The 26,341-nt window shown below is 34.6% G+C and overlaps 1 protein-coding gene across 4 annotated transcripts in view; it reads right to left on the bottom strand.

Annotated features, from left to right (window-relative positions):
• The window catches only part of LOC118202690 (glucose transporter type 1-like), a 125,274-nt gene that overhangs the window by 51,822 nt on the left and 47,111 nt on the right, over nt 1-26,341 (bottom strand). For 2 of the 4 annotated variants that reach the window (XR_015038433.1, XM_085807354.1), the window contains exon 1: nt 16,399-16,417. The exons of 1 other annotated variant lie outside the window; for it this stretch is intronic. Coding sequence is in view for 1 of the 3 variants with exons in the window: in XM_085807354.1 (XP_085663480.1) it covers nt 16,399-16,409 (11 nt within the window). In the remaining 2 variants the exon portion in view is untranslated. Of the gene's footprint in view, nt 1-16,398; nt 16,418-17,449; nt 17,630-26,341 lie in introns of those variants that run through there. One more of the 4 variants, XR_015038435.1, reaches the window with a different exon arrangement.

The following is a 26,341-nucleotide window of genomic DNA, read 5'->3' as shown; positions in this document are numbered from 1 at the left end:
CAAAAAATTCACAATTTAAAAACATCGTCGTCGAAAATATCGTGGTAAAAAATAAAGTATCTACAAATCATCGCATGACGATAACATCGCAGACATGATTTTTAGGTTTGAATAATTGTAAATGGATATTCCCATAATGATTTGTGAGCGCAAGATGGAAAGAAGTATAATTTTTACTTTCATATTTTTTATTAGCTAATAAATTTTTGCTGAGAAAATAAGAAGGAAACTTAAGCATAGAAAATTAATGCAACTTATAGCACTTAATAGAATTTTAAACCGACATTAACTAACAAAGGCCATTAATAAATCCTTTTTATGAAGTTTTTAGTGGTAGTTTTTCATGAAACGTGTAATCTATAAGTTGCATTTAATTCCAGATTGAACCAGCCATCACAGAAGCGTATGCAACAATATTTTGTACTACTTTCCATCACATCAGTCTAATTCAAAGCGATCATAACGCGAAATTTTGATTCGGTGGTACTTGATCCAGATTTCAAGCTGTAGAGCACACATCCATGAACAATGTCTTATATAAAGGCATATCAGAGCTTATGTTTCAAAACTTAATGTCTAATTCCTCCAATGTAATGATTTTTAACGTCTAATACCCTCTATTTATATACTTTTATAAGCTCACCCCATGTGAAAAAGACCACTGAGCTATTACAGTTTCATTTAGCATTTGAATGTTGCTCATGAAACTAGCTGGTTGCACAGATATTTCTTTTCCCTTTTTGCCTAATCGTAGCATAGATTCTAGCCATTTTCTTTGCAAAACCGTAATAAATAGCCTGTTAGCTGTACGCAAATTCTTATATCTATTTCCAAATAGTTTATGATGTATTTTCTTGGACGGATCTTCTTCATATTTCCATTTATACTTATATCGATATCCCCAGTTTAAGGATAATCTTGAACCGTGCTAGCGAATTTTCTGAGGTAAAAACGAGAACAAGCTAATAACATATATTGCACACGCTACTCGTGTAATTTTTTCCGATCCCGAATAAATTTATTTATCCCTTTTCTAGCATCTACCTCGGCCAGTACTTCAAATCCGTTCCGTAATTACTGGAATTTTAATGATTGTTCCCTGGTATTCCAGTATCGAAATTTAGTAGAATAATCTTTTAAAGCCAATAGGTTTTTTTTCTGAAGCAGCAGAAAACTGTGCAATGACCCAGCCGGGACTCGAACTTGGACCTCTCGAATACGCGCCGAGTCTGCTATTGTTGCATCACGAAGGCATGCTAGAAGGAGGGATAAAACAGCTTGTAGAGTCATTAGGTTAATTGGAAGCAGAAAAGATGAAAAATAGCAAACGCCTTCGCCGGGAATCGAACCACGGACCTCTGGAATACCGGCCCAGCGTGCTACCGTTACACCACGAAGGCACTCTAAGCAAGTGGGAGAAATACCTTATAAGCTTATATACTATATTAAAGGGCAATTGGAGATTATTGGATCCAATCGCCAAATCCTGTTGGTGGTGATTTTCGTCCACCACCTTTTAGTTCCGGCGCCACTGTAGAGTCATTTTTTTTTTTTTTTTTTTTTTTTTTTTTTTTTTTTTTTTTTTTAAAGGCAGGAGATGTGAAAATGAGCAATGCCCTGGAGGGACTCGAACCTAGACCTCACGACCGAATGTGCTACCGTTACACCCCGAAGGCATGCTGGAATGAGGGAGAAAATGCCTTATAATCTTCTTTCAAGACTCACTTGATATACAACTATTAACAAAACGGTTTAAAGAATACGTTAGTAGATTTGCAGGAAGCATTCCATCTGAATCACCGTACATGAGCCCCATTATGCAAAATTAGAAAATATATAGATTAATCAGACAGTCATGCAGCATCGACGAATACATTAATATAACTATAAACAGCATAATTTCAATATCCATACATTTTACTGCTGCCCACTCAGAATTTCAGTATTTCCTCCAGTTTCATACATTCCGTTTTTCTTTAACGTTCTTCTACATTATTTTGAGGTAGATTTTAAACGACATAAGTAAATTTCAGACATAGGTAGTTAAAATTTGGACGTAAAACATATCTTTACAAATGTGGAGGAAGCTCCAAGGACTCAAAATTTCATTGCATAACTGTAATTTAAAATATAGGGATGTCAAAAATTTTCGACAAACAAAATGTCCCAAAAGTAAATAATAAATATATAAATCATCGAATTGCATTAATATATCATGAATGTGAAATTAATATTCTAGAACTTTTACAGAAATGCGTATGTCTTTTCAAATAAATTTTATGGTAATTCGGCGTATGAAATACAAGGTAAAAGTACTGTATCTGTATATGGATTTGCTTTCTTAATTACCAATTAAATTAACGTTAAATTCTTCCTTACCTATGTTCATTCGTTCTTTACTTATAAGCTTATTTCCCGGAAACGAAATTTTACTCATAATTAAACGCATCTCAAACAGCATTAAAAAACTTTAAAGGAGTCATTTACCTTAATGGCCAATTAGAATGATTTGTCACTCTTAGGAGTAGCAAGTTAGTTATTATTTACTTCTCATCCCACAGCTGAGAAATTTTACAGGGCAATAGAATTAACTTTGATTATTATTAAGTAGAAGCTAGAAGAATAACTTGAGTAATATTATGCAAAATTGCTGATTTTTTTTTTTTTTTTTTTTTTTTTTTTTGCGCACCCAAAATCTAACAACTAAGTATTATAATATATGTGTAGCTGGCCACAATTTCAAAAACATTCTACATATTTGTCTCTTCATATTTACTTAAACTATGTTTATAATAAACTAATATAACTCTTTTAGGCTGTACTGTCATTAGTTCGGGTGCCATTTTTAGACTGATTAGGTTATTTTAAAGCAGGAGACGTGAAAAATGAGTCATGCCCTCGCCTTGACTCGAACTCTGGATCTCTCGAATAAGCTTCGAGTATGCTTCCAATTACCTCACGAAGGCAGGCAGAAAGGAGGGAGAATATACGGTGCACTCATTCACTAACCTTATAAACTGTAACCGGAAAACATCACTAATAGTCTTCCGAAGCATGATGCTGCAGATATTTCATGGATAGCATAGCATGTACCTCTAGATCTGATCCTACGTTTCCTTCTACAATGATTCTACTTTCTAATTCAATTTGAGAGAAATTTTTAGTGTATCCATTAACTTCTGAAGCTGAGTACCAAGTCAAAAATTTCTCCAACAGTTTTATTATTATACAAAAAGGGAAAACATATACATACACATGTTTCTGATTCTTATGATACAAGTGAATGCAATGTTTACCCTTTTTATACTCAACAATTATCAGGATAACATCCAAAATATTGTAGGTAATAAATTAGGGAATATATAATACACCTGAAAATAAAGTGTATCGCAACAAATAAAGAACAATCTTATTTAGTCTGATAATTCTATATTTAGAGAATCCGATTAATGCATTAATTATCATGCACGTTTTATTAAAAAAGTCACTTTATAAGGAATTTCTCCCGCCTTCTTAGCGTGCCTTCGTGGTGTAGTGGTCTGCATGCTAGGCGCGTATTCCAGAGATCCGTGGTTCGATTCCAGACGAAGGCTTTGCTCATTTTTATCTTCTCCTGCTTCCAATTAACATAATCTCTACATCTTCATTCGCAGTGTGTTTAGCTACCATTAGGACAGTTTCCTATTCCATTACTTATGACAAAATAATGAAAACAGAGCATGTGCACAACCCGAGATTTGAAGAAAAGAAATTAAGGTTTGGTTTAGTTAATTACGGCAAAGCACAGTAGCGGCTATCTGAATATGGGAAAGGATGCCTTCGTGGAGAACTTTCTAAGGGAAACCGGTTCGTATACACGCTATACGTGGGGAAAATCACGAAAACGCCCATGTAGCCAGCCCGTTAGCCTGCATTTGAGCTCAGGTCGGAGCTGCTAGTTTTCAGCGATTTTCCTACTCGGTCGCTTGTGAGCCTAAAGGAATTAAGGAAATCATTAACAAGTACTTCATCCTACTCTCAAAATAACGTTTCTATATCTAGATTAATGTGTTATTATTTGATTTAGACCTGTAGAAAACCAATAACTCCTGCGCAGAAGCTTAAGTAGGTTTACAACCTCAAAGAAAGAACGAAGTTCTGATCGGAACCATGGGATTCTTAAAATTGGCAGAAGATTAAATTTTTTGGACATTTTTCATTTCTCTGATAACACCCTTAAAGAATGAACGTCATCGTTTTGCCTCATATCAAAATCTCGAAAATAATGGTTTTTCAGTTATTAGAATAATCTTTAAAAGGGTTTAAATTCAGTTTGAGTTTTCTCAGTTTAGTACATAATACAGTTAGTTTCTCAATTTAGTACAGTTAGCATCTCCATTTTGTACAAATGTTATACCTCTCATCTTTAACGGATTTGAACTTAAATTATGAACAATAATTTGAAATAGAAATACTGTGGACTGTCATATTTCGAACTCCTGAGCAAATCTGTTCGAATTATCGAAAGTATTCCGGAAAACGTTTAAAATGTGAAAAAAAAAAAAAAAAAAAAAAAAAAAAAAAAAAAGGAATTTATAAAAAATTGAGAAAATGAAAATAAAGAAAGAAAAAGGAAAGTAACTTAAAAATTGAAGTAATGTAGGTTTTTTACTCACATCGCATTTGTAAGACCTCTCTAAAAGTCTCAGTTTCTAAAAATTCAACTCTTTAACAAACATGCAATTCAAATTTGGAAACTTTTATATGGAAATGTTTTGATAAACTGAGAACTTTCATGTGATTTGTCTCATTGAAACAATACCTTCAAATTACAGTCTCTTTCCCGTTATAGGACAGATCCCACCAGTGGCCGAGTAGTTAAGATGACTGATTACTGGTAGTTCGATCCGGGATTCGGATTCCGATGAACGGGCTGGCTGGATGGGTGTTTTTGTGTTTTTCCTGATGTTCAACCTATATACGAGTTAGTTTCCCTCCACATGGCATACCTCTCCTTAGGCAGATAACCTTCGTATTCTTTGCCATAATTAAATAAACCAAAAATGCTGACTAACTTTTTAGCCTAACTTTGGGGGACAAGTGTATAAAACAAGCATGCTTTATATGCATTAAATACATCCTTTTAAAAATACCAGAATAAATTATGATAGCTTTTTACACAATGTAATGTTAGCATTGCTGTTCATATTAGCATTTTTATCGCACACAGTTTTATACACACTATTATGATAGTGCATGGCACATGTTCTGTTTTATATGTTCTTGAAGGTGTCATCTTTATCTTCCTGTACACGCCCTCTTTTACAAGATATGGCGTATACAGGGGAAAATAAATATTTAACGTGAGACTATGCATCCTGCATTGAAAAGCGGTTTTTTTTTTTTTTTAGTTGTTCCATCACCCCTTAAAATTTGTTCCATTTATTTTTAAATACTCGGTATAAAATTACAGGTATAATTTATGTATAAAAAGGACAAACCTATGCGACTATGTGATGAAGAAATCTAGAAGTTATTGATCCACATTAGTGAGCTTATGTAACCTTTGCAGTTGCATCAAGGACTTTTACATTTATAGTTTTGCATGAAAATGACAAACTTATGCGACTATATGATGAAGAAATCTAGAAGTTATTGATCCACATAAGTGAGTTTTTCTAACTCTTAAAGTTGCATCAAGGATTGTTACATTTATAGTTCTGCATGAAAATGTTACTATCAAAAATTATAAATAAATGCTTTCAGTTGATAATAAAAAGCAAATACCGTATATAACCGCGTATAAGTCGAGATATTTTGGACAAAAAAAAAAAAAAAAAAAAAAAAAAAAAAAAAAAAAAAAAGACTTCAAAGTGGGGGGTCGACTTATACGCGGGACCATAAAAAATTAAAAGATTCGGAAGTTCAAAAATTTCTTTATACACTGCTCAAAACAATTAAAGGCTATTGCGGTTTTAGGTGGATCTTGCGGCTGGGAAACTTTTTAGCTGATTGATACATGGTCGACAGACATAGTAGGTTATACGAGAATAAATTACACATGTTTGGCAGAAAAATATGCATTTTATTGCGCATTTATGTACAAAAGGAAAAAAACACAATTTGTGCATATGAGAAAAAAAGAATAAGAAAAGGTGTTTTCTTCAAAGGAAATCATTTTCAGTAGGGGGTATGGTTTCCACGGACGGCCAGCAACGTTGAACGCCTTTGAGGAATGGAGTCAATGAGGCTATTAATCACAAGTTAGGGTATTCTGTCCCACTCTTCCAGAAGAACTCTTTCCAGTTCTTGGAGAGTTTGTGGGGGTGGCTGGCAGCCAGTAACTCGTCTTCCTAGAGCGTCCCAAACGTGCTCTATTGGATTCATGTCTGGAGAACATGTCTGGCCATTCCATTCGTACGATTCCTTCCTCGAAAAGGAAATCCTCCACCAGGTTAGCACGATGTGGCCTGCAGTTATCGTCCATTAAAATGAAGTCATTTCCGATTGCTGCAGCATAAGGGACTACAACAATAGGTCTGAGGATCTCATCCCTATATCGACGACCAGTCAGAGGTCCATCTCGAATGATGTAGAGGTCTGTGCGCCTGTCAATGGAGATGCCACCATACACCAACACTCCCCCACCGCCAAATCTGACACTTTCGTGCACAGTTTTAAAATCAGAAAAATTTGCATTTGTGATTCTCTTCTTCCATTTTCGGCAAAAAAATATATCTTTATTTTATATAAAACTTACAATATCCTTTAATTGTTTTGAGCAGTTTATAATGCAGTTGTTTTCTTCCCGCACTCAAATTTGACGACTTATCAAATAAGTCACTTACTTGAAGTAATTTCATGACTTAAATTATGTGACGAACTAATCACAGAGTTTCATACTTTAACTAGAGTAAGTTTCGATTAAACCAAAGAATTTTCGGCCCCCGAACAACCGATCAATATCGAGCAATAAGAAAGTTTCGCCAACACGCCAAGAAAAGAGAAATGCAGATAGCTTTTACGTACGTATAAGTCTTTATAATAGTTATTGTTCATTCATGAAATACTTTTGTTAACAGGCGTACACGTCAAAATTTAAAAAATATCCCACGCAATAACTGAACAGTTTTGAATATTTCTTTTAACTTTTAAAAAGTCAAAATTAAAAAGCCCAATATTACATTAATTGCTCAGTGGGTTAAAGATGCTTAGAACGAAATACCCTCTGAAATGAGTACAAAATCATTTAAAAAATGTTGTATTAGCAACGAACTAGACGGCACGGAAGATGATGCTGTTTTTGAAAGCGAAAATGACGACGAAGGCTCTAGTAGTGATTGTAACAATACAGAGTTCGAGACTGAAAATATGTATGATGACGAGCCAATAACGACAGAAGAGTTCTATGAAATGTTTGGCGAAACTGACTATGAATCGGACGTTGAAGGATTTTGATTTTGTTTATTTACCAAGGTATTTTTTATCGTATATTTACTTTTTTTTCTCAGATGATTTTGAATAAATGTAGTACTTAAAATTTTTTTTCCGAAGTTTCTCGATCGATTTCGGAAGGGGAGGGGTCGAATTATACGCGGGTTTCTTATTTTCTACGAATTTTTTATGTCGAAGTGGGGGGTCGACTTATACGCGGTATCGACTTATACGCGGGTATATACGGTAATTATAGAAAACGAAACTTTATTTACCAACAAAAGATAAATGTGGTGGTAAATGTATAAAAGTTATTTCAGATTCAAATAAACTTATACTAAAATTAAACTGGTAAACATAATTTGGGTACTAAAATTAAATTGGTAGATATATATTTTTAAAAAACATTTTATGACTGTATATATAATACGAGTATTTGCTTGCTATTTTTCCGTAAGGTCATTACATTGCAGTTTATTTATACGAGAGGGATACAGAAAAAGCTTACAAGGGTAAATTATTTATTAACAATTAACAAATATTGCAAGAGGAAATTAAGAGGCATACTTGCATATCATTTTCCACTTAATCATCAAATCTATTTAGGCATTTATCTGAACGTAGGACCAACTTGTTTAACCAGGCTTGGCAGAAATCATGCCAAGCGTGATTGCCTGATGCCAAGTCCACTGAGCCAATTTTTGCTAGCTGTTTTCACATCATTGTCTGAAGAGAACTTTATTCCAGATAAAGGTCCCTTCAATTTCGGAAAAAGGAAATAGTCACTGGGCGCTAAATTTGGACTATGGGGGGGTGAATCTAGACTTCCCATTTAAACTTTTGCGGCTATTCTTGAGTTTGGCGAGCACTATAGGGCTGGGCATTGACACCGCAGGATGATGACACCATCACTGATCATGCCAGGGCACTTGCGTCGGATAGCTTCACGTAATCTTGTCAAAGTGGCACAATAACTGTCGGCAGTAACGGTTGGGCTATGCTCCAGATATTCGATCAAGATAACTAATCACGGCTCATACCTCCAAGCGAGACTTCTTTTCTAAACATTTTGCCATTTCACTCGTTCTGACGCGTCTGCGAACTTACTTTATAAGGTATTTATCCCGCCTTTCTAGCATGCCTCCGTGGTGTGGTGGTCGTACGCTGGGCGCGTATTCCAGAGGTCTGTGGTTCGATTCCCGTCGAAGGCATTTCTCATTTTTCATCACTCCTGCTTCCAAAATATAACCTAATGTCTCTACAGTAGCGCCCGAACTAAAAGGGTGGTGGATGATGATTCTCCACACCCAGGATTTGGCGATTGGGTCTCATAAAAACCCCAGTCGCCCTTTAAAAGGGGAGTATATAAGGTATTTATCCCACCTTCCTAGCATGCCTTCGGGAGATATGCAGTTATTGTTCTGTGAGGATGCTTCTCACGCTAAAGACAAATTGCTTTAATAATTCTCTATCAGATTTATTAAACCTGTTCTTTGGTGTGCTGGAGGAAACTAAGTCTAGTATCTTATCACACTTTGTGCTTAGTGTCTGTAATCTTGAGGATGCTGGCTCGTTAGTAAAAGAACGAGTGGAAGGAGCTGGTGGTGTTTGAATTAGAGAAGTGGAATTCGCAGGTGAAGTTTCATTAGTTGCCATAGTACAACAACAACAAATGAAATAAAATAAACAATTAAAGAAAATAAATGAAAGATTAAAAAATTAATAATAAAGAAAAAGCAGATGAATGATGCGATGGCTGTTGCTAATTATTGAACTCCTGGGATTCTTAGCCAAAACTGTCAGTATTATTGGGAATTAATTACTAAAGTACAAGAGGAATATTGATGTGCTAAGAAGACACTGAGTACAATTTGAATTTCAGCATACTGTACTTGATTGTGATTGGCAAAATTAAAAAAAAAAAGATATGGGGAAGTTAAATACAATAATGTGCAACTAACAAAACATACTCTTATACATTAATAATACAAGCATACAATAACTAAAGCATACAAACAATAAAATGTGGAAGACGTAAACTATCTTATCGAAGGCTTACTTGACGGTTAATGATTATAAATGGAAAAAATAAATAAATAAATAAAATGAAATAAACAAATAAATAAAATAAAATAAACAAATAAAAAATATTTAAAAAAAGTGAGATTATATTATCTTAGAAGCACAAAATTCAATTAATATACTACACAATGTGCTTTAAAAATAATGTTGAGAGCAGACAAATATTATATACATAAATAATAAGGAAGTAATTATATAAGTAAAATAAACCACAATCGAAAAAAGCAAAAAAGAACTTTTTCCTGCAGCAAGTTATTGCTGTTCAAAAACAGCAATAACTTGCTGCAGGAAAAAGTTCTAATTCTTGAGAAGATACTATGTCAAAAATTAGCAATGTTGTGCTACCAGAAAACGAAGAGTGTTCATATGTAATACTGTGCTTTTCAAAATATCTTGTAACAAAAGAAAATAATATGTACTGAACAACAGGCCTTGTATGCCAATGTAACTGATTTCGCAGAAATGACGTTCAATTCCGTACGGCAAGAACTAGGACGGATGTCATCTTCACGGTGTATAGCATGCCTTCGTGGTGTGGTGGTCTGCACGCTGTGCGCGTTTTCCATAGGTCCGTGGTTCAATTCCCGGCGAAGGCGTTGTTCATTTTTACTCATTCCTGCTTCCAAAATATAACCTAATGTCTCTACAACTTTATATACCCGCGCAACCGCTGCTAGACAACTAGTGCTATCTGCCTACACTCTGGGGACAAAGTATTCTCTTTACAATGATTACTTTTCAAATGCTGATGCTTGTAACCTTTTTTATTGGATCCACCTACATATATGAACTGTCAAAATTTCTTTACTGCATTTATACATAAGCGAACGTTTTCCAACTTCTAGGAAAGCAGATTCAAATATATAGGGAAAAAGTGCTTTTCTTACTATTGTAATAAATTTATACATTATTAGAAACCAATATTTTGTAATCAAATGTGGTTAGATACAACGTTTTAGACAAACGATTTATCGAAAGTAAATTATATATATCTTTGCTTACTTTTAATAATAAGAAGAATCTACGCTTTTATGTGTGATAAAATTAGAACTTCGTTGTTAAAGTGGCCACCGCAAGTGTTTTGGCGACATTTAAAATTAACTTGATGTTAACAACGAAAACACTATAAGAACCATCAAAAAATGAAAAACCGCAATGCCCGGGGGAAAATAACGTTTGTTTATTTTCGTGGAAGCCATTATTCAGCAGTTGCTGCTAATATAGAATCAAATATTGCTAATTTCTTATTTTCACCTATATTTAACTGTCTATTGCATTATCTGATGAAAGTTAGTTCTTCCACCCAACAGTCTATGAAGTGCAAAGCAATAAGAAACGGAGTCCTGAAAACATAAACAAATTATCTGCATGAAGACTCACCCCTGCAGTTTTTCACTAGCATCTGCAGATATTTTACCACCCAGTAAATCAGAGGTCATTTTCGCACTTTAGCTCAGTATACAAATTTTCGTGCTGTTGAGGGAAACACCACCGCTTCTTTTTCAGTTAATATTAACTAAGTACGGTTAATGTCTTAAAGGAAAAAATAATGCAGAATGAAGGATATCGCCAGGAAACTACTGCTTGTTTTCGGCTTGAAAGTTAAGAAGATTCAACATTTAGAGAGGAAAAAAAGTAACAAGGAACGATATCACGTGGTCTAAAGTGAGCATCAATATCCAATATGTTGCACTTTATAAATATCACAAAAAATTACTATTACTTTCCCAACTAATTATAAACTAAAAATGGTAAACGTTTTAGAGGAAGAAGAATACTGAATCGATGATATCATGTGGGAAACTTCGAAATTAAAACAATTTGAAAATTAAATATGTTGCTCTTTAAACATCCTACAGCTAAATTTGTCAAGTCTGGCGACTAATCGTCCAATATAGGCTATCGACCAAGTTAGCCGCTTTAACAACAAGAAAGTACCCTTTATTTTCGAAGCATCCTGTATATATACACTGCCCTCCAAAAGTTAAGGAACAGCATGTTTTTCAAACCACTACAAAAATGTCGGTAACGTTTAAATTTACAATTCATATGCATGACAGTAACGAAGTTTAAGAAACTATAGGCAAAAACAATAGCTACCACCTTTATTTTATAGAAATGAATATTTATATAGGAATTGGAGAAAAAATGCAAAAATTGTAATCTTTGTTCCTGAACGTTGATCTTCAGTTGTTATTACAGTTTCGTGGACAATATCCAGGAGAGTCTATCAATGTCCAGAAGTCGTTTGCCCGATTCGTTGAGGTTGCGGGCGATCGGATAGATGTAAATGGGGATGTCGCAAGCTCATGCTATTAGATTTCTCAATGTTTCTAGTAGTGTGGTCTACCGACTATGGAATCAGTTTGAATTCGAGAATTCTGTGTCTAGAAGACATGTTCCAGGCAGACCCTAGAGTTACAACACCTGCGGAAGCACGTTACTTAGCTCTTTCGTCCCGAAGAAGGAGTAACATTACTGTGTCTCAGCTCATGGCAGATCATTTAGTGGCAACAGAGCAATATCAGCTACTACAGTGCGTAGACGCCTGCGCAATACAGGTTTGTATGCAAGACGACCAGTTGTTTGTGTCCCCTTGACCTGAGGACACAGAAGTGCCCGTTTATGTTGGACAAAATAACACGTCTCCTGGATCAGTCGACAATGGACGTCTGTTCTCTTCACAGACGAGTCCAGGTTCACACTGGAGAGTGATTCAGGTCGTCAGCTGATTTGGAATGAATAACGCACCAGATACAACCAATCCTACACTGTCGAAAGACACAGTTACAGAGGTGGTGGAATAATGGTTTGGGCTGGGATCTCTCTCGCACTGACCTGCATGTGTTCCATGGAAGAACTTTGACCGGTGTGAGATATCGAGACGAGATCTTTGGCCAATATGTCCACCCATATGCTGCTGCTGTTGCTTCTGGATTTTTATGATGGACGACAATGCGCGACCTCACCGAGCTCGGGTTGCTGAAGGATAGTTTGAAGGTCACGATATAGAACGGATAGAATGGTCAGCTCAATCCCCAGACCCGAATTCGATAGAGCATCCTTGGGACTACCTTGGGAGACAGGTTACTGCTTTAAGTCCTCTCCCAAGGTCGTTAGATGACCTTGAGCAAGGATGTCTGGTCGTTGCTTCCCATTTCACGGACCGATAACTTAATTGACAGCATGGAACGTCGCTACCGCCAATGTATTGTAGCTAGAGGGGGACACATTCCTTATTAGAACCCATTTTTGTAATGTTACCAAACCATGTTTCCTCAAAAAACTGTGATATACTGTTTCTCCAAGACTGGATTTCTCTGCCAAGATTGCAATTTTTTTTTGTAATTCATGTTTTTGTTGAGCTTTATAAATATTCTATGTCATTTATTAAAGAAACTGTTTAGTGACTATGTCCTGTAAATTTCTTGTTTCTACGTTGCTTCATTCTCAAATTAGACACAAAAAACGTGCTGTTCCTTGACGTTTGGAGGGCAGTCTATATACAGGATCATGATATTGATCCATGTCACGCTGTATTGTGTCTCTTTATGCCCTACATCATTATTTGTAATAAATACTGGATGCGGGGCGTAGAGAGAGATTGCATAATGTACCATAATATGCAAACTCTAGACCGTTTGGAAAGCTTTTAATTGCCAAATCCTCAACTTTTCTTTGTAAATTCTTATAAACTTGCAATTATTTTTTCCTTTTTAATTATTTTTTCCTATCTTTTTTTTCACTCTGTCTCTTTTTTCAAGAGTTAGTATGGGAAGGCATTACCAATTGACCCACGGTACATCGCTAGTGTCCCCAATACTTTTACCTGTACTTGTATATTTATGGCTATGGGTTGCTCGATTGTTGGTCCATAAGTCAAGTCCTGCGTTCCTGCTTTAAAGACATGGGTTCGACCAACCGAGAAAACCAGAATCGTTATCCAACTTTGGACACTATCTACTTAATCATGAGTAATGTTAAGTTTGCTGTTGTTAACTGATGTGACAAGTTGGCCTAACACACTATAAATTGGTTAAAATTTTCGTATTCATCAAAAAATTAATTTTATTCTTCTTTTCAGTTTCCGACTTTAACTGCCTTGTTATTTCGTATTTATATTACTATGTTATGCTTACATTACATTATTTATTATACTTTTGAATTACAATTTAATCCCTATGATCTCTTATATTTAATTTATTCTTAAACGATTTCAAAAATTAATATACATATATATAGGACGGAAAGATAAAGCGATTAAGGTAATTAAAATATGTTAATATTATTTATCGAATGAAGATTAATTCTAAATTGATGAAGATGCTGCGATCTTTTTCCAGTGATAAAATTTCGAGGGTGCTTACGTATTACCCCGTCAGTCGGTCACGCAGCGTGATTTCATACCATTTATGGATAACCATGTCCTTCAGAATTCCGCAGTAACGATTGGCGACAGACGACCGTTGCTGAAATTTCCGTTAATGGTCGACGGGATAATACTTACGTACCCTTTCCAGTTTAGTGCAAAGGTCATGGTATTCTCTCAAGTTGGCAAGAGCTTTCCAGTAGTCTAATTCAAGTTTTTACATTTAGTGTATTTATTAAACATTTTGCCTACCTTTGAAAAATTTTTTGCAACCAATTCTTGATATGCAGCTCCTAAGTTTAAATAGTAAATGATAAAATATACACTAAAACCCATATAATGACAAAGTGAGGAAAAATATAAAAATAAGCGAATTTTACAGGATGCCTGTAATAATCTTTGAAAGCAACTTTTAAGTTCAAAAAGAGATGAAATTAAAACAATGTAACTTTATTTTTAGTGCAGATTTAAGAAATGCCAATTCCATTAAAATGAGTCATATTTAATAAAAAAAGTTATGAAAAGATTACGTTTATTTTTACTTATTCTGCTATTAAAATTTAAAGAAGTAACAATTACTTTATGCACAGCTGATACAAGTGAGGCACTTGCCTTATCTGAAAAACTGGAAAAGGCGCCATATGAGTTGTGGAAGGCTAAAAATTCATTACGAAATATAAATTAAGATTGATAACTTCACACTTTGAAATTCAAAAGAAATACCATTTTAAAACACCATATTTAGGTTAGCAAAGCTTTATCAACATGATTTGTGTAATTTAAAAGTATTATATTCTTTCATTGAAGGCTGCTTGACGGAATTCGTTTTACTTTTTTCATTGTCTCTGCTAAATAGCCAACTGGCCATATAGCCAATTGGCTGTCTGATACCCATTGATCATGTAGCCATCTTCTCAATCAGAATTACACTTATCAGTATATGTTTCGACACAGCATAGTGTCAGCATAATAAGCTGCTAAACTATTTAAATATGAATTTTCTGATTTACTTTATTTATTTCCCTTCGTCAATGGGATATATTAACATATATTTTCCAATGGTTTCTATTAATTCCTAGAAAAAGTAAAGACGTTTGTATTATAAATAATACAGCTGAATTAAAAAAAGAACTACAGATATTAAATTGTTCATGAAAGTACTTCGGTTTCACCGTGATTCCCTCATTGTTTTCCAACATTAAAATTTATTGCTGGAGCTAATGTAGTGAAGTTGATTTGCATTTGTGGTAACGAGCTGCATAAACTAAAGTTGCCTAGGAAACAGCCTGTTGCCGATATCAGTAATTCTATACTGTCTCCTTTTAATCTGAGTTGTTGCTCTTAATGTTCTTACTTCGCCAAAACAAGCTTTTTAGAATCCACTAACTGAATGTGGATAACTTGGCGCCAAATTAGTCAAAGTTTGATTGAGCAGACCTAATGGACGAAAATCCATTAGCATAAAGTATTAGGATATAAACCAAGAGTTTCTAGAAATGAAATGTATTGTATTATCAGTTTCTTTCTGAATGTTTTTATGTAAAGTTTAGCTTTTTTATGTTTTCATTATAAAATTTATTTTTGAACAAAACATATAGACTAAGCTTATGGTCCTTCTGTACACTTTATTTTTCCTCAGAACTGCTCATTGAGTTTCATTTGCGTTTATTCTTGGAACAGCAATATAGACGCATGAAACGAACCGGCACATTAGTTTCATTCTCTGTTAAGACTGGTAAAACTTTCCGTTTTTCTGAATTGTTCTATTATTTACTATAAAACAATAAAATGAATGATTTAATATCAAAGAAATAAAAAAAATAAGTTTAAAATTTTGATTATTTTTTGGACAAACATAGGACAAGCCTTTCTGGCAAATTCTAAAATAACCGATATTAAGACTGCAAAAAAACATAGATATTAGCTAATACCGATAATACGGGGAAAATACATTCCTAATATCGGTAACAGAGGTGGTAAATAAACATTCTATTAAAGTAACTGTAATAAAAATAAAGGTTTTTTTTGTATTAACGTTTTTTATTTAAATAGAAATTAAGTTTACAAAAGTACTCGATAATACGCTGTAAGAACTAAGGATTTATTAAGCTTATTGGATAAGCCCACTGAATATTTGACATTTCGAACTAAGCTCAAAGTACGAGAAAACGGAGGGGCTCCATGGGTGCTTTGGTATTCTTTCGCATGTGTGACATGGATATGGGTCAGTTTCTGTTAGAAAGACCGCCTCAAAGATACTCTTCCCTTTTAGAAGGTAGCCCTCACCTACTTATTATTTAACCAAGAATTAATTATTTAACCAAGAAAACTGAAAACTCTACTTACTAATAATCTAAAATTATTTCAAGCGAGTCAAAAACATCATTATTTTGTATTTCATAAAATTTCCAGCTAATTTTATTTCTTAACATTAATGCATCGAATCTATACAAGGGCATTAAAGGATACTTCATTCTAGACTGAAAATAATATATTTTTAAGCAAATCAAATAAAAAAAAACTATATGTATTACCTGAAGAACATTTGAGCGTTCCCCATGGTGGGGAGGGTTCTAGGAGCGTCTGATGAGAAGCATCAAGGAACCTCTGAAGAAAATTTTAGGGAGAGCATTACTGACTTTCGAAAAGGTCTCTACAATATTAACTGAACTCGAGTGTGTACTAAATAATAGACCTTTAACATACGAGAGCAACGAGCTGGGTGAACCTCGCCCGCTCACACCTTCACAGTTTTTACTACCAGGACGTGATACATTTAACTTTCCCGAGCATTTCTTGGAAATTTTTAACAAGGTGTCCGACAAAGAGACTTTAACTAGGAGGAAGCTTTACCAATCTAGGTTCTTAAAATCAACATGGATCAAACGGAAAGAACAATATTTACTCCATCTCAGAAATGCGCATAACTTTGCTAATCCTAAAACTGAGCGGAACATTAAGTCTGGAGACGTTGTGTTGGTAGAAGGACCAAAATAATGCAAACTACTTTAGGACATGGGTGTAATTGAAAACTTGATTATAGGAAGAGATGGACATGTTCGAGCGTGCCCGTTCGCACTCCCAAAGGACAATTCAGAAGATCGATCCAAATGTTATATCCTTTCGAAATTTAGTTTAGAACTTTTGATATTATTGAGTTTTGTATTATATTATTCATTATTATGTTTATTTGTGGCTTTGATATATACTAGTATAGACTATTCTTTTATATTATTCATTTATATACAATGTCGTACTATTTAGTATTAATCCATTATTAATTAATGTTAGTATTGTTATGTAGGTAAGTTGGTGTACTCTTATTAAAGAGTACAGGTGGGAAGTGATGTAGAAAAAAGAGATAGAGGGCGCTGCGCCGCCCGTATGTTTAGCTAATTAAGAGTTTTCACGAGAGAAAGTTGAGAGGTTGATGAGAGTGGTATAAACTATATATCCTGTAATCTGTATATAATATTTGTATATAGTCTTCTCTTCATTAAATAGATTTAGTTAAAGGAAAGTGTCTTTGTTTGGGCCAATAGAACACAAGAACCTAATATTATAGAAGATTAAGTAAGTTATTACAGACATGGATCCAGCGTGCCCGGTTGAAATTGTACGTGCCAGGTTGGAATAATAGTGGATCAATAATGGTCTTGGGAAATTTCTGTACGGTAAATATTTTGGGCCTTTGATACTTGTACCAAGCACCAGAGTCTGGACTGCATATTTTTTCACCTGAGGCAAAAAGATAAATTCGTCTTTCTATATAAAGTAAAATTAATTATATATGTACACATTTATATTCATCAAATACAATCATTTTTAATGACTCTTAGAAAGTTTTAATCGTAGTTTTATGTATTTAGAAAAATGATGTCGTGCCTAGTTTATATTTTTTTAAGTAAAAGTGTTAAAATAACTTTATAAATAGCAAATAACACTGAAAGAGCATAACGAGTCATGTAATTAGTCTAAAACGCATTGCACTAAATGTCTTAAAGCACCTTTTTTTCAATTAATTTAATATTCTTGTCTTCTTGTACTACATTCAAAGTTCACACGCCGACGCATAAAGGGATCACTAGTTCTATCTTTATATTCTGGATAATTCATTACTAGATAAATGCTGAGCAGCAGAAATATAATACAAATGTTTTCCACGTTTATGTCTTCAGATCGTTAGTCCATTACATAACTTTTTATGTCATAGATCTAAATTTCGGATTTAAGTTTCAATCTTCAAAGATGCTGTTATTTTGATATTGTCGGTTAATTGGGTGCTATTTACAAGGGAATTTACTGTACTGACTTTTCTGACTTTAAATAATTAATAACCAAACCAAATCTAAACCTAAGTTAACAATTAAATAAATTTCTGATTGATTTGATAACTGATACGCAAGTCCTTTGTGGAGGACTTTCTAAGGGAAATTAGCTTACATTCACGTTACACTTGAGGAGCAAAAACAAGAAAGCATGTCCGCTCGTTAGGATTTGACCAGGGTCGAATTATCAGTGGGCTTATCTATTAGGCCACTTGTGATAATTTAAGTCTTCATTTATTACAGAGCAATTCAAACAACTTTTTTAACTTGTTTTTTATTTTAATACAAATATTTAAAAAAATTTAAAAGCTTTTAGATTTTATATTACACCCAAAGGGGCTTTTATTCAACGTTTCGTGTGTTACCTTTAGTTATAAAATATCATGTTCTTCGCACTTAAACCATAAAATTTAGTTCAACAGCAATATCACAAAATAATTTCAAAAGAGCATATCGTTAAAATTTCCGACACCGGGTTTCCGGATGCCCATATTCGGGTGAAGGATTACGTTATTCAGAATTTGATGGCTCTATGTACCGTTGTTTTATTACAATGTGAGAAATATACATACATTTATGCAGATTCTTCGTTATTTAATTTTTTTAATATAACACAAGGCGATAATATTTGGTGGAAACAATTTGAAAAGTGATACAGCTCTTTAAAGGTTTCAACGCAAAATGCCAAAACGAAATTAATAGCTCTTTTGTACTAACGCTTTTTGGGCTAATAAAATATTTTTACTACATATTTGTTTATAGTTAATGTAATAAAACATTGCGAGTTTACAATCCGTATTACCATTATGAGAAATACTTTTTTTAGATATGCAATATGAGGTTTTTGAAGTCTTAGTTACCTCTGAATAAATCAGGGTAATTTGTCCTTTCTTTCTACAAGAAAATTTAAAATTTTAAACCTCTTTGGTCTTTGATAATAAAAAATGCCTTTGTTTGTTCATTATTAGCAGTATGATAAATCAGAAAATCTTGTCTTACCTCTTTTCTTTACATTCCAGTCTTAATAGAAAATTAAATAAAGGTGGCAATTCTTTTTATCCGATTAATCAACAATTATAACTGTTTCTGAAACAACCGTAAATGAATCCAAATGAAGAGATTTGAAAGAAACGGAATGTGGGTACATCAGGACAAAATTCTAAGTTATAGTTCTTCCAACGACAAACATTATAATGAAAAATGGCTCAAGCTAAACTTTATACGAAAAAAATATTAGAAAGAGTTTTTAATAAAATAAGCTTTAATTTAAAACTCATAATTAATAAACTAAAAGAAAAATAATTTATTAGATAGTTTACTGAGAACAAGAGATTAAACAATTCTCTTTCCGAAATTCCTCCACAATTTTATATCCAACAATAATAAAAGGGGGTGTGTTTTTGATACATGTATTGAGGTAATGGCTTATACTATTCACAATGCAGTCCGATTGATAGATTTCGTTATTTAGGCGTCCAAACTTTTATTATTCGTTTTTGTTTAGAACCCACAGAAACTGCATTGGCGAGAAAAAGCGTAGCATTGGCTGGCTTGACAATAAAATACATCTAATTTATAGAAGTCCATGTTTAATCTCGCGATGCTAATTTAGCAAAATTCTGCGAATTAGATTTGATGAAGTAAATTTAAATCGAGAGTTAGTGAACTCCAGAAAGCTTGTTATGGCGAAGTAAAACCACAAAGATTTACAGTTCAAATTAAACAGAGGTAGAAGATGATTACTGATGTGGTTAGTTCGGTGTTTTTAATGGAAATTTGATATATAAAGCTTATTACCACGAATTCAAATCGTCCTCAGTACATTAGATGCAATAATAAATTTTGATGTTAGAAAATAGTGTATGCAGCACTGAGAAACTGCAGGAATTTTGAAAAAAAAAAAAAAAATGAAGCCATTAATTATTCTCTTAATTTACCTGCTTTATTTATGACAGAAAATTAACCTTAACCCCCTTCCAGCGGCCGAACGGTAAAGTCGCGGAACACTGGTAGTTCGACCTGGTTTCAAAGCCCGGTGAACAGGTTAGCTGCATGGTCTTTCCCCATGTATTACGTGGATATGAGTCAGTTTCCTTTAAAACGTTTTCCACGAAGGCAGCCCACTCCACAGGCAGATAGCTCTTGAATTGCTTTACCTTAATCAATTAACGAAACTAAACCTTAAACCATTTCCAGGAATTAACGGATTAATTTCCAGGAATTAATTATTAATGATGGGATAAAATGTATACCAAAAAACCTCGATTGCATTGAAATAATAACGTAATACTTTATTAATTTTACTGAATAATCTTTATGTGTATTTTATGATTATCTGAATAATTTTGCTGCTGGTTATTGTGATACTATATCATGTCGTACGTTAACAGCGAGACGCCCTATTGTCCGAGAAGACACATGCGAGCGATAATTAATGGAAATCAGACAATGGGCCTTTTAAATGAGAATGAAAGCAACATCAAGAATAAATAATCTTGATAACGTCTGATTACTTGGCACAGCGCAGAGAAAGACACATGATCAAGAATAAATATAATACTTATGAATTATCACAAATAATGATCATAAAATTTTGCTACTTTAAATATGACGTCAGTGTTTGCTTTTTTCAAAGTTGAAAATTAATTGTAATTTCTGTTAAAAAATGGGAAATTTTTTTTAACTCTTCATATAAAATGTGCGCCCTTCTACACTCGTATGCAAAATTACGAGAATTTGCCCATTATACTGAATTTCTGAAAAACTGATGGGCAGATTTTAATGAAACTTGGTATGAATTTACATTTATAACAGAGAAAGAGATGTACCATTCAAAAGTCATTTTATGTTCGCATAATTGTTAGTAAAGCTCATAGTGCAAGAATGTCCAAAATTCACGTTGTGATATTGAACTCAAAATGAGTCCAATATGGAATATGATCGCCTCTCACAACCAGACGGGTCGCGCAGCGTGACGGCATATTGGGAAGGTGACAGGTGAATGCAGGGCCGGACACCCGGACAAATTTGTATGGCAAATCGGGTGTCGTCCGGTACCCGCACGTATGTAGAGCAACTCGACCCTCGCGGCAGCCCGGGCAGAAGGCAACTTAGAATTTCCTTGGGCAGGAGGCAGCCTAGGATTTCCAGTGGCAGTCGCTTCAACTCCTGCAACAAGGCAATTTTCAACTCCGAGGTTCTTCAAAGAAGGATATGGCGAGATGAAATTGTCTTCTCAAGAGTGTCCAGATATGTTCTATAGAGTTAAAATTAGAAACTTCTGGCACACAGCTCTATCTCATGTACCCTTCCGGCAACTGTAGGCTATGAAACTCGGGTTCCAATGGCAGCAAAGAACTCACGTGAAAGTTGTGAAGCTGCAGCAGTCCTGTGTTGCTCGCTGAAAGTGCGAAGTAACAATCCTCATTCGTCGTTGCGGATCTTGGTCGACCTTGTCCAGGTCTCCTCGATTATGGATATGGTGTCTTTAAATTAGTTTGACACTGGACGTTACGTTTAGCTCTGCAGCTACTTGTGTTTGTGAATGGCCTGTCTCCCATCTACCGGCAATTCTGAATCTCATTTCGTCATGCATACCTTCGTGGCTACTCATTTTATGTGATGCCTTATAAAATTTACTCTTGCGAGAAACACGGCAAATGTTGTGAAAAGTATGAGCACGCAAATCGCCGAAAATCCCTCGTGCGCTTATATCCCTTCCACAATCACAGCTTCACAGACACGGACATGTACACCTACCAATTCGGCTCTGAATATTTGCATAATTCTTCAGTGGCATAATTAGTACCTTTGGTTGAATACGTTTCGCAAAATTAGACATAAGTGGGATATTCTCTGGATTTTACACACCAGTGTATATGTTTACATGAGGCAAGTGCCTCATTGCTTTACCCTTGTATCGGCTATGCCAAGTACCCTCATTGTATTATGCGTAGGTATGCTAAATGATGATTTATACCCCTTCATGCTTTCTTGCCATCCGGATGGAAATGGAATGTTCCAGCAGGACAACTGCTCTCGTCACGAAACACGGTTGGCTACGACTTGATTCGAGCAGCATTTCACTGAATTCTGCCTGCTGAAATGGCCACCGATAAAAGTTATCTGGCACGCCATACCTCCGGAACACTTCCGTAGACTTTTTGAGTCCATGCCTTGTGGTATGGCAGCTGTTACACAGGGCAAAAAAACAGGAATTCTTTACAAACGAGGCATCCTTAATTCAAGAGCGCTTCGGTGTAAAAATGACCGAAGTTTCAGTAGTTCCTGATCTTTTTACTCACTTATCTCTCCAAAACCAGCAATCTGCTCGATTTTTCCTTCGGACTGAAAACTGAGACAGTAAATACATGAACTGCTGAAGCAACCGTTTTCTGTTCACACTTTGCAATTTGACCTTCGACGCTTTGCCCTTATACGTATTTGTCCCTGCCAATTATGGCGAAGTGGTCTGAAGCCCAGAATTCTTACTTTAGTTGGCTGCCAGTATGAAAGCCTAAGCTCCAGTGGGGATGGAACTTGTTTTCGTATTTAGTTCTTAAAGATGAAACTAGAAATTTCGACCTTGAATATATGACTTGTTGATGACTTCTTGACGCTTTACATCCATGATCTTAAAGAGCGCTCCTATTGTAATACTGAGTGTGCGAATTTCAAAATAAACGTTACATAAAAGATTTCGGATTCAATCCAAAATATATAAATAAGCATATATACACGTCGATAGTTCTGAAATGACTTAAAAAATTATAATTGTTTTTTTCTATTTATTCTCAATTTATTGAGGCAGAATGCCTTTCAGGTGGTAACTGAAATATTAGGGCAAGCAATAATGCTATAAATTTATAATATCGCAATTAATGTGTTCACCTCACGTAAAAAGGTAATGTTGAACGAATTCATCATCGCATACATTAGTTCTTTTGAACTGTGCCAACGTCTTTATAATGATGTAAAATTATTCAGGATATATCTTTCTCTATTCAGATCATCTTCCAAAGAATAGCTTCTGGGAACTTAATATTTCATTGTAGAAACCAACAACGAATTTTAATCACTTTTAAGCACAGTCTAAAGGTTTAATCTGAGAGAGCTTTAAGCTGTACAATAATTGAAAATAAGGAACTCATTAATTTCAAGATAGAAGGAACATCTCTCAGAGTTCAACACGTTCGCTAAAAGACAATATTGATTCTCTCGGAGCGTTTCCTTGGCAACTCGAAAGCAAAGCAATAAATCTAGGTCAATAACACGGAGAGTCACTTAGTTGCGAATGAATTGGAGACACCTCAGAAAAGAATTTGAAGTTAATATTCAAAAGAATTATATCACATAATTCGTTTTTAATAACGGCTGTTAATTTCTAGAAAGAACGTGAGCGCTCCTTGTGCAAGCAACAATGGATGAAAACATCAGAAATTCGCCCACTTTCCCGCATTTAGCTTCAAGGAAACGACGTTAAAGAGGTTGTTTAGTAAAGGTCATCAGGTCAACGAATGAGTAACAGAATGTAGGAAATGCTTAGTGGTTCTGCATTCAAGAATTCAAGCTCGATTTTAAATATGGATGTCTAGTGATTCGCTCGGATTATAGATTCGCTCGTATTATAGATTATTATAGATTATAGATTCGGATTAGATAGTGATACGCTCGGATTATATAATTGTTAATCTAAACACAGAACTTCACTATTTTCCTTATGAAATACCAGATAATCAGAAAGTTAAAACATAACTTCTGTATCTGGAATGAAACAATCAAGTTGATGCTGAAAACTATAAACTAGACTAGTAGAAATACGAAATGCATGACCAATACGTGAAAAAAATAAATAAAAAAATAATTTCGGCACCAGAAGCAGTTGTTTAGTGTAGTTATTTAATTACAACAAAACACGTAAAAGACCTGAGAGGAATATCTGTGAGGATGACATTTAAAAGAAAGCTGTTTACCATTTCCTTTACACATATGAAAACTTGAGAAAGCCTCTGCAGCCAACTCATTCACTACCGATGCACAGAAGACTTATTTATTCGACAACTGCAGGCAGCAATAACAACTATAACAGTTACTAAATAACAACAGTAACAATCCCCGCATAACAACAGTAATAACAGTTTTTACAATTTCTATGTCTCCTTTTGATAAATGGCTAGTGCTAAATAATACATATTTTCCAACGGTTTTGAGGCCCACCAGCGGCCGAGCGGTAAAGTCGCGGAACACTGGTAGTTCGGTTCGAATCTCGCGAACGGGCTGGCTGCATGGTCGTTTTAATGGTTTTCCCCATGTGTAACCAGTTTCCCTTAGATGGTGTGGTGTATTTAATTATGGCAAAGCACAATAGGGCTATCTGCCTAAAGGGAGGGATGCCTTCGTGGAGGACTTTCTAAGGGAAACTGGCTCGTATACACGTTACACATGGGGAAAACCACGAAAACGCCCATGCAGCCAGCCCGTTCGCGGGATTCGAACCTCGGACCGAACTACCAGTGTTCAGCGACTTTACCGCTCGGCCGCTGGGGGGCCAGTTTCCCTTAGAAAGTTCTCTACGAAGGCATCCCTCCTTTTAGGCAGATAGCCCTCGAGGCTTTGCCATAACCACACACACACACACACACACCCAACGGTTTTGATGCAGGGTCAATTTTGCGAAAAGACTTCAAAATTCTTTTTCATAAAAATCGGCTTTTCTATGTTTTCTGTAAGTATGTAACCTGTGACATAACACTATCTTAGGTTATTACATTACATCTGAAACTTATACACGTATGTAACAATATGATATTCACTGAATTATACGCATATTACTATGATTTAATTTTACTTCATTTAGTTCAATACAATTTTGAACGTGTGTCGAAACTTCAAAGGATTTTTCTTAAAGCAAAGCTCCTGACGCTGTTCTTAGGAAAAGGAAACGTAAACAGATGTCTTGAAAATAGATGCGATACAGGCCTGCTATATTTTCTGAATCAAATAGACATTTATTGTGTAAAATGTTACATTTTTCACACTTTTCTATGCAATATGGTTAAAATTATTTCATGACTAATCATCTCTTGAAAGTTTAATTGAAGACCAATGGTTCTTCTGTAAGAAGCGAATAGAATAACATGCCTTCTCTAAGAAATGAATGGAATCTTTAGAACAGCGTTCTCTCTAGACCCATGAGAAGGAGATTTCGTCGTGGAGGAAATTTCATAGTATCAGGAGGGAGTAATGCAGCTAGCTTTTTATTTAAATGCTATAAGGTATTTTCGCTCTCCTTTCCGTATGCCTTCGTAGTGTAACTGGAAGCACGTCCGACCGTAATCGGAAGATCCAGATTTCGAATACCAGCGAAGGCCACTGCGGATTTCTTCAGTTTACTTCTTAAAAAATATTGCTAACAACTGTACAATATTTAGCAATTAGTTTTACTTTATGAATATAAAAATACTTTTATTTATGTTTTTAATATTTATCAATAATTTCTATGTTTTTTGTTGTTAATTTATAAAACACCTTTAAGCTAACCTACATCTAAGTAAATGTATGTATATGCTTCCAGTTTTGGAAGGGAAGGGGGTCACCTTCTAGTAATAGTGAAAGAGGTGCATGGGGCAAAACTGGATGAGAACCACTAGTCTAAGATATATATATATATATATACACACATACGCACTGTGTCCACAAAAGTCCTGTATATCCACAACCATTGGTTGCAAGCACATACTTTCAGTTACAATAATGTTTTAAATGATACAAATGTTCATGTTTTGATATTTTTTAATTAAGGAAATTAATTTTATAAAAATTTCGGAATCTAATGTCTTATACAGTCCCCTGTCCGTATACATATTTTAATATTATGAAAAATAAAAAAGATATTTAATAAAAATTCATCGATATATTCAGTTTCAAAATTTGGGATATTTGATGTCCTTTTCACCTGGTTTTGAGAAATATATTAGTAAATAAAATTAGGATGATTCGAGGTTGATTTTTGTCCCCTAAATGTCATGCAATGATACACTTTTCTCATGTACCAGTGTGTAACATTCTTTCATTTATAATTTTGTTACAACTGGTATGCCAGAATAATTTTCTTCCAAGTAATATATAAGTTACAACACTAAAACTAAGT

This window comes from Stegodyphus dumicola, chromosome X1, assembly GCF_044657685.1.
Source record: "Stegodyphus dumicola isolate Sdum_Otavi_A_Nest chromosome X1, ASM4465768v1".
In the NCBI taxonomy this organism is placed as follows: Eukaryota; Metazoa; Arthropoda; class Arachnida; order Araneae; family Eresidae; genus Stegodyphus; species Stegodyphus dumicola.
The sequence above is the reverse complement of the archived record's forward strand: the minus strand, read 5'-3'. Positions and strand labels throughout refer to the sequence as shown.